Source organism: Sinocyclocheilus anshuiensis, unplaced genomic scaffold (assembly GCF_001515605.1).
Source record: "Sinocyclocheilus anshuiensis isolate Anshui unplaced genomic scaffold, SAMN03320099.WGS_v1.1 scaffold442, whole genome shotgun sequence".
NCBI classification, from domain to species: Eukaryota; Metazoa; Chordata; class Actinopteri; order Cypriniformes; family Cyprinidae; genus Sinocyclocheilus; species Sinocyclocheilus anshuiensis.
This window is the reverse complement of record NW_015542354.1, coordinates 125,988-136,185: the sequence shown is the minus strand read 5'-3', so window position 1 is coordinate 136,185 and position 10,198 is coordinate 125,988. Positions and strand designations below refer to the sequence as shown.

The 10,198-nt window shown below is 37.2% G+C and overlaps 1 protein-coding gene across 1 annotated transcript in view; it reads right to left on the bottom strand.

Annotated features, from left to right (window-relative positions):
• Positions 1–10,198, bottom strand: part of LOC107691612 (progesterone-induced-blocking factor 1-like) — a 43,462-nt gene that overhangs the window by 26,444 nt on the left and 6,820 nt on the right. Inside the window, exons 6-8 of the mRNA XM_016490298.1 lie at positions 7,836–7,961; positions 6,762–6,860; positions 437–602 (exon numbers count right to left, since the gene is read on the bottom strand). Coding sequence (XP_016345784.1) covers positions 437–602; positions 6,762–6,860; positions 7,836–7,961 — 391 coding nt within the window. The remainder of the gene's footprint in view (positions 1–436; positions 603–6,761; positions 6,861–7,835; positions 7,962–10,198) is intronic.

Here is a 10,198-nt window from a genome sequence, read left to right as displayed (position 1 = left end):
CTGCGCCATTTCAGACTGGGCAACTCTGTTCTCTTGAAGGAATTTCAGAGGCTGCTGGGACTCATGGCGTCTGTTGCAGCGGTATGTCATCTGGGCTTACTACACATGCGTATCTCCGTGATGTCTCGTTCCCGCTCTCAGGGAACCGAGGTTACGACAGTAACCGGAGCGTTTTCTATCATTTTGGAGCTAGTCTCATTTACTTCATTATATGGTAAAAAGAAAAAGCCAGTAACTTCAATATTATCAAAGTCACGCCGGTTGGAAATGGCATGAAGTTGTTGTAAATGATGACAAAATGGTGAAGTAATCCTTTAGGGAATTAACAGCTTGAACTACTAAGCAATTAACAGGATTCAACATGCAATGAGGCTAAAGGAAATCACTTTGTTCAGGTTTATCTTTGCCATACAGATTCTATTTTATAGTGCCTTGCCTCCATTTTTTTCTGATGTTTCTCACACTCAATTTGACAAAGGCTGAGGTTCCTGGCCGTCTCCTCCTGGACCATGTGGGAACGCTCCAACTCAAACTTTTTCAGCTTCACCTGGTTAAGCAGTTCTGCCACCCTGCTGTCTGAACTCAGCTGCAACTGCCTGAACCTGGACAAAAACAGATACAAGTGCATCTGCATTCACTCATTCTGCACACTGTCCATCATGAAAACAGTGAAAACTTTTTACTTTTAAGACTAACCTTGCATGGGAAAAGTTTGCAGAATCGTTGTTCTTTCAATGATTCTGCAAACTTTTCCCATGCAAAGTTAGTCTAAAAAGTAAAAATGTATTTAATTAAAAAAGTTTACACAACCAGCTGTGATGGCAAAGCTATATTTTCAGCATCATTACGCCAGTCTTCAGGGTCACATGATCCTTCAGAAATCATTCTAATATACTGATTTGCTGCTCAAGGAACATTTATTATTATCACAGTTGAAGTTATTCAGTTATACACTCACAGTTGTGCTGCTTAATAGATTTTTCCTTGATGAATAAAAAAAGTCTCAAAAGAACATCATTTATCATTAATGTTATTATTATTATCAATGTCAAAAAGAGTTTTGCTGCTTTATATTTTTGTGGAACCTTTTTTTCCAGGATTCTGAAATAAATGGACAGCTCAAAAGAACAGCATTTATTTGAAATAGACTTTACTGTCATTTAAATTGTGATTTAAACAATGGGGAGGGGGGGCTCATGAAATATGTATAATCTCCACTGTGGCTCACCTTAGGCTAAGCTAAGCGATTGCTAAATTAGGGTGATGCCAAGCTCAGACGCGGCCGCCTCTAACGTGCCAAGTATATTTCCTAGGGCAGAAAGTCACCGCTTTATTTTGAAACCCCAAATCTCAACATGCCCAAACAGATTGAGTATCTGTTTGTGTCCTCCTACATTTATAGCCAGGTCTCTGAAGGATTAAAACATTTCGGAGAGCTCCAGGGGTTTTGGTTGAAACCGTAACCACACCTACGGAGGGGCCAAACTGGCAGGTCAAGATTTTTTGTTTGTTTGTGCATTGTCACTAACATCGAGCCAAATGTAGGCAGTTTTGTGAAGAATACAAAGGATATGTCATCACAGTGGTGACCAACACCTATAGTAATAATTGTGACAAATTGTACGTAATTGGACAACTCCCATCATACATTATGGAGTAAGACTGTATATTGTTAAGCTATTTATTGGCTTAAAGTATATTAAACTTGTTTATTTACATAAATTCAGGGAAAAAAGGGAGAGTGAGGAAGCTGTTGGAACAGTATGTTGTAAGGAGTGGTTGTCTGATACATATGCAGTGGTGCTTGAAACTTTGTGAACTCTTTAGAACTTTCTATTCTACTTAAATATGACCCAAAAGATCATTAGATTTTCACAAGTCCTGAAAGTAGACAGAGAATCCAATCAAACAAATGAGCCAAAATTATATACTTTGTCATGCATTTATTGAGAAAAATTATCCTGTGAGCGGCAAAAGTATGTGAATCTTTGCTTTCAATATCTGTTGTGACCCCCTTCTGCAGCAATAACTGCAGCTAAAATTTCTTGTAAATTCTGAACAGTCCTGCACAACAGCTTGTAGGAATTTTAGCCCATTCCTCCAAACTGAACCACTTCAACTCTGTGATATTGGTGGGTTTCCTCCTATGAACTGCTTGCTACAAGTCCTTCCACAACATTTCAATTGGATTAAGTTCTAGACTTTGACTCCTTCGCCATTCCAAAACATTAACTTTGTTCTTCTTTAACCATTCTTTGGTAGAACGACTTGTGAACTTGGGGTCGTTGTCTTGCTGCATGACCCACTTTCTCTTGAGATTCAGTTCTTGGACAGATGTCCTGACATTTTCCTTTAGAACCTGCTGGTATAATTCAGAAATCATTGTTCCATCAATGATGGCAAGCCGTCCTGGCCCAGATGCAGTAAAACCATGATACCACCAGCACCATGTTTCACAGATGAGATAAGGTTCTTATGCTGGAACGCAGTGTTTTCCTTTCTCCGAACATAACGCAAAACCCAAAATTTCGATTTTGGTCTCATCCGTCCATTAAACCTTTCTCCAATAGCCCTCTGGCTTGTCCATATGATCTTAAGACCGTCAGCAATGTTTTTTTTTTTAAAGAGCAGTGACTTTCTATTTGCAACTCTGCCATACACACCATTGTTGTTCAGTGTTCTACTGATAATGGACTCATGAACATTAACATTAGCCGATGTGAGAAAGGCCTTTAGTTGCTTAGAAGTTACCCTGGGGCCCTTTGCAACCTTGTGGACTATCACTTCTGGAAGGCAACAATGGTCGTGAATTTCCTACATTTGTACACAATCTCTCTGATTGTAAATTTGTGGATTCCAAATCCTTTAGAGATGGTTTTGTACCCTTTTCCAGCCTGATAAGCAGCAATAACTCTTTTTCTGAGGTCCTCCGAGATCTCCTTTGTTCATGCCATGACACACTTCCACAAACATGATCAAACTTTGATAGATCCCCATTCTTTAAATAAAACAAGGCCCACACTGACACCTGATAGTCATTCCCTTGATTGAGAACACCTCTGAACAGATGGACTTTAATTTCCCTTCAAATTAGCTGCTAATCCTAGAGATTTTGCCACTCACAGATATGTAATAGTGGATCATTTTCTACAAAAAATAAATGATAAAGTATAATTTTTTGTCTCTATTGTTTGATTAGGTTTTCTTTGTCTACTTTCAGGATTTGCGTGAAAATCTGATGATCTTTTGGGTTATATTTATGGAGAAATACAGACATTTTGAAAGGATTCAAAAACTGTCAAGCACCACTATTTATGTTTGTGCCGTTTACTTTGCTACATAGGCATTTGTCATCTTGGAATCAGACCTGCAAGAACATTTGACACAACTGCAAAAATTTTATTCTGCTTCATTCTGTTTCTCGGCATGACGCAAATGCAATGCAACATTAATTTCTATTCTCCCTTCCCCCACTTAAATTTGTAAGCCCAAAATAGAGTCGCTGGACAACATGTTCACGGACCGTAGACTCGACCTCTCAAGAGCGGGGTAAAGGAGCATCTGTCGTTTTTGCCCTCGATCGAGCTTCTCTGCGAATGTGAGCAATCCGTTCCCCGGGGCTGAAAAATGTGGGGTATGCCCAACAACTGTGTGTAGAGTATCTGCTGGAATGCTAGGCATGTGGCTGGAGCTCAGTGACACCGTAAGCCTCTCCCATGAGCAAATAAGGGCTGACCACTCAGGAGAAAGAGGAGGGGCAACAACCTGCGCTTCTAAACACCCATATCACCTACCACATTTAAAAAAAAAAAAAAAAGACATCTTAAAGTGTAGAGATAACAAAACAGAAAATACAGCTAACAGCAAAAGAGGAAAGATAGGTAGCAGCAAAAAAAGAAAGAGAAAGTAAGAAAAAATTTACCATCAGTTCAAGCCCGAAAGGGGAACAGACAGTAATGATGCAGCACACAAGCCGCGGTTAAGACAGCTGACTATACTGTGATGTGGACAGACAGTTCACTCTCCAAAGGAAAACTTGAAATCGCATCATATGACCCCTTTAAATAACCACACGATATTTGCCAGTTTGACAAACTGTGCCCATTTTCAAATATTTTGTAAATTTTTATTTGAGTAGTGCAAGTTTAATTTAAACAAGCAATTTTATGTGCAGCATATTTTCTAACATTAAATTGCAATAGAAATGTTGTTTGTTCATCTGTAATTTATTTGTAATCATCTATGCAATCTTTCATGGCTATTTTCATGGCAAATCTATAATATAATAAAATATATTTAATTACTTACCAAAACAGATAACCACTTATCATAACCAGTTTTGAGAAATACATATTAAATTCTACAATGACAGAATATGAGGATATCATTCGTCTATGCTTGTTTTTACAAATGATTTATTCTTTTTTTTTATTATTTCTAAGTTCAGCTTAGATTTATACTACAGTTCAAACGTTTGGGGTCAGTAAGATTTTTGTTTGTTTGAAAGAAAAAAAGAAAGTGACAAAGACTTGCACATGGTCACCAAAAAAAAATTATATTTCAAATAAATGCTGTTCTTTTGAACTTTATATTTAAAGAATCCTGAACCAAAAAAAAAGAATATTATGTATCATGGTTTCCACAATAATATTAAGCATCGTAACTGTTTTCAACACTGAGAATAATAAGAAATATTTCTTAAGCAGAAAATCAGCATATTACAGGGTTCCTCAAAATATAGCAGGTTCTGGACACTAGCTTAGTTTCAAATTCAAACAGTTCAAACAGAAACGATATCTCACAATATTACTGCATTACTGTAGTTTTGATCAAATAGATGCAGCCTTGATGAGCATAACAGACTTATTTCAAAAACATTACCAAATATTACAGATACCAAACTTTTTAATGGTAGTGTAGCTACACCTACACTAGGTTTACATTTCAAGTATGTAATTTTTCAAGCCTGTGCTTCCACTGTCTATGTTTTGGCTGCAGACATGCACCAGTAGAGTGTACCAAAGTGGAAATACCCGTCTTTTTTCTTTTCTAGCCAGTTTAGCATGTTTTCTTGCTAGAGCTCAAACGCTAAATTAGCCTGTCAATGAGTCTTCACTGAGCTGTGACAACTCGATTATTCTCTTTAATTCTGTTCATGTCGTAACTAGCCACATGTCCTTGTTTTAGCTTAACTATTTGTTCACATTCGTCTACCACAGCCAGTGTCCAGAACCAATACTGTCCTGATCTTGACAGTGTAGACACAAGGATTCAACTGCATTTCATCACAATAGAATGACTAACAAAGGCATGTTCGGCACCTCTGTCAGGCTTTAAAACCGTGGGAACATATACTGTACAACAAATTCCTCCTTAAGAACCCAGGCTCCAAAAATAATTATAGCTATCATAACCAGGAGGACAACAATCAGCATATTTAAAAACCTTGGCTTTGATTTCTTAGTTAAATAAGAACTAATGTTCAAGAACACTTTCTTTTTTTCTCGAGGCGGTAACAGAGGTTAAAATATGTCTCCCTGCAACTTTAAAGTTGTTGATTATTGTACATAGACATCTCACTAAAAAACATGACTACACCCACTTTTACTTACAGTGACAATATATGGGCATGTCTATCATCAGTTCACTCAAAGATTATTTGATTTGGCCTTGGAGGAATCCAGTCAAGCCTGAAATGTTTGACTTCAAGAAAAAACAAGCAAAACATAAAAAAGCCCTAAAGAAAGGTCCTTTTCACAGATTTACAAATGCACGCAAAGGCTAAAAAAGCATTAACGACACAGCTCATCTCTACTGTGTGCTTATAAATGCAAAAGTTAAGTCATTTGATTACAGTTAAACAATATTATTATAATTTAAAAAAAATAACGATAACAATGATCTAATTACACTACTGTTCAAAAGTTTGGGGTCTGATTTTTGGTTTGCTTTTGAAAATCTCTTTTGGTCACCAGAAAGGAAAAATTGAAATCGCATCATATGACCCCTTTAAAGTAAAAACTGAAATAGTGCGAAATATTATTACAGTTTATTACAAAAAGTATTTTTTTCTATTCAAATATATATTAAAATGTAATTTATTCCTGTGATGCAAAGCTGAATTTTCCGCAGTCAGTACTCCAGTCTTCAGTGTCACATGATCCTTCAGAAACCAGTCTAATATGCCGATTTGCTGCTCAAGAAACATTCATTATTATCAAGTCGAAAACAGTTGTGCTGCTTAATATTTTTGTGGAAAGTGGCTAATTATTTTAGGATTCTTCATTAATTTGAACATTTAAAAGAAAAGCATTTGTAAGACATAAATCTTTGGCAACATTACAAACGTCTTTACGGTCACTTCTGATCAATTCTTGCTGAATAAATGTATTAAATTCGTAAAAGAAAAAACATCTTACTGACCCTTTTAAACTTTATATGGTAGCATACTTTGATATCATATTGGAATGCATAACAGTTGAAGTAGAAGTCGATGCCTGGTCCTAATTTTGAAAGACATTTACAAAGTTACCATTCTGATTTCAAAACGCCAAGAAGGTACGGCATCTTCGCATTATCCACAGATTTCACTGGTGTATTAAAGTTTTATGATTCACACACATTCAGCTGTCATGCTCCTTTCCACTGAATGATGATTTGGCAAGAATTCCTGCACATGTATTTGCTCAATAGTGTTTTTTTATTTATTTAAAGACAGCTAGAGATTGTCACGCATATGTGAGAGGTGTGTATGAACTTACTGGTCTAAGTGTTGATCATATTTGGCTTGGGCATCTCTTTCTGCATTCAGTGCTCTGTCTTTCTCAATGACAGCATTATCCCGGGTTTCACGAAGGTTTCTGAAAGAGTAATTAACACATTTCCTGAAACAATACTGTATATTATGTAGCACAGGTGTGCTTTAAAGCATTGACACAATATGAAGAATGATCATTCATTAACTGTTCATTTCACCATTCATTTGTTACCTGTAACAAGCAAACAAGCAAACCCCATCCTTCCACTGATATATCACAAATAAGTCATTTTGATGCAGAGAGATGGCATAAATCCAGTTACAAAGGAATTATAGTCCCACAAAAGTGGAGAAACAATGTGTAAAATTTGGAGGCCGACATGAAACGAGACATTTTCAAAACAACTTACAAGTATAATGTTGCTCTGATACTGTGTACAGAAAATGGCATTGTGGTAGTGCAAGAGTAAATATAAAGCAAGCATGCAGAGTTGTTAGATTTTAATCAGATATTCTTTAGTTGTAGCTACTATACTTTCATTAATTTTTAATGCTAAGATTATTTTGTCTTTGGTCACTAGGGGTGCAGCGATCGACCCCTCTGCTGACTCAAAATTATGAAATATCATAGAAAATATGATTACGTTTTGCAAAAACTAAATTTATAAAGTATCCAGTATCTAGTTGCATTTTTCTTAATTTTCCTAACAATGTTTAGAAGACCAACATAAGAAACAGAGTTCCCCCATTTTTTAATATATAAATTTCTTGTCATTTATTATTACAGGATAATTATTACAAAAATTAAAAATGACAATGACTTAAACATTATGGAGTTATTTCTAGCCAATTAAATATTTTAGATTAGAATAATTAGAAATATTTACATTTCTTATTGAAATTTCTATGATGTTCTAAGATTTTCCAATGAGACTTCCAGGACTGGAAATCACAATTCTAAAACTTCCTTACATACCCGGGTTTTCCATGGTAAACAGTTATGTTATTTTTTTTTTTCCCAAAGATTTTTTCAAGGATTTGTCCCTGTCCAGTCAGAGACATGTAGGCATGCTCTCACCTGTTCTCTCTCTCATACATCTCTTTAGATGCCCTCTGCAGGCTCTCAATTTCATGACTGGTCTTCGTTCGAATGTGCTCCAGTTCATCACGCAGTTTGTTTTCATACTCTGTCTTATAGTGATCTCTGGTGGAGGGATGCAAACAGCACAACTGTCAAACTGTAATGACTTCACAAAAAGGTTTGACAGTATTAATGGGTCTCTGCTCCAAATCCAAGTATATTGCCACAATACTCACCAGATTTGGCCCATTTATTTTAAGGGTGCTCCTATTAATCGGCTACCTATCACTATCGGCCGATAATCACGTTGGGATGATTGATCGGCGGTATCTAAGGCTACGTTCACACTGCAGGCAAATGTGGCCCAAATCTGATTTTTTTTTTTTGCTCACATGTGACTCAGATCTGTTTTTGTCATAGCAGTGTGATCAGCACAAACCACATGGAATCTGATCTTTTCAATTCTGATTTGTGGAAACCATGGACAAAACACAATTTCCACGAAAGAAGACATTGCTGATGGAAGTTAGATAAGGAAATAGGTAACTTGCCAGGCAAGAAATTACATTTTAGTAAGAAAGACAGGCCTGCAGTGTGAATCATGTCGGATTTCATGCGACTTTTACGTCACTCTATATCGACATTCGTCATAATTCCGCGCTGACGGGAGACAACATTTTACATACCCAAAGTTATCAAGACAGTAGCAAAAGGTAATCAGTTGAAGTGTGATGTGTCAGAACTCATGTGTATTACAGTGACAACTCTACAAGCAAAAAATGAGGGCTCGTATCATAAAAGTTTCAATACTCTGCTTTCTTTTGTCACATCCTTGTCTTTATTTTTTCATATTGCCCGTGCATAATTTCGCTGGCACCTGCAGCAGATCACACTATATAAATAAACGCATAATCGCCTACTTTATATCCTCCGCGTTTACTTCCGTATGACGGCGCGCTGCGCAAGTGTTGCCAAATCAACATTTTCCCCGCGGAATTGGGCTACTTTTTCCTCTGTTGCCGCGGGATGTTTTTCAACTTCGTGGGTTGACGCGACCACACTAACGCGATGTTTACCTTCCTGAACATGATTGGGCTAGTTTTGAGAAAGAATTGGGCGCCAATGGGCGGATTTTGTTGTGAAAATCTGGAAACCCTGTTCATATCAAAAAAAAAAAAAAAAAAAAAAAGATCTCAGAAAAAAAAATCGGAATTGAGCACTAAGGCTCACAGTGTGAACGTAGCCTGGGATGTTTACACCTGGTCACTTCATGCGTTTTGTCTGATCGGATAGCTATCCGATCGTGAAAAGACCAGGTGTAAATGGCCTCCAAAACGCATTCGAGACGGATATAACTCCGATCGCTCAAACCACTTCAGGAGGTGGTCTGGGCCGCATTCCAGACGAAACTGCACCAGTGTAAATGCATCCGGTTGTTGAAACCACATATGTAAAGTTTACTCCTCCCAAAATGTTAAAAATAATAAATGTGTGAGAGCGTGTTATAAGCTATGTGTACGGTGGCCGAGAAGTGCTAAACAAATCACAATTCTGAAAACAAAATAACAAATTACAAACGCAAATGCAAGTCTAAAAAAACAAAATAACAATTCAGAAAGCATAACGACAAATCAGAAAAACCGGAAGAGGTAGGTATAGTTTGAGACAGCGCCATTGGTTTGGGATTTCTCACCGCTGACTGGACGAGACATTATAGTAATGGGAAGTTCGGTTCTTTTCCGCGAACCGGTTCTTTCGGACAGTTCGATTCAATAAACCGGTTGAAAAAACCGGTTCACCGGTTATTTTACGCTCGACGTAATGACGTAATTGGCGATGACGTAATGGCGTTAAGTCTATCGCGGGCTTAACACATTCAAATATAAAGTCAGTAATCATAACATCAGTCAATTAAAACATCATTATAATCTGATACGTTTCTTACAATTTGGATTGTTGTATCTAAAGCATCAACACATATACAGGCAGTGATCTGCAAACTAGGATGTTTTACAGTTATGACGTCAATAAATTAGTCTTCATCAGCGCAGAAACTATGCTCCACTTACTATGTATAATCCATTACGGTTTATTTGTAATTAAGTAAATTTACGTTTCGCCGGATTGCCCTTCATTCAAGTCTTCGGTTTACCCGCGCTCATAACATTAGCACAGAATCAGTTGTCCAAAAGAACCAGTTCGGTTCAGACGTGCTGTGTCAGTCATAGTAGGCAATCTGTTCGGTAGCTTCACGCTGAATCGCGCATGCGCAGTATCATCAGCTCATCGGTTCTCAAATCGGACGTGTCCGAAAGAAACGGTTCTAGGTTCAGTATACTGGTGATCCGAAAACCGATGCA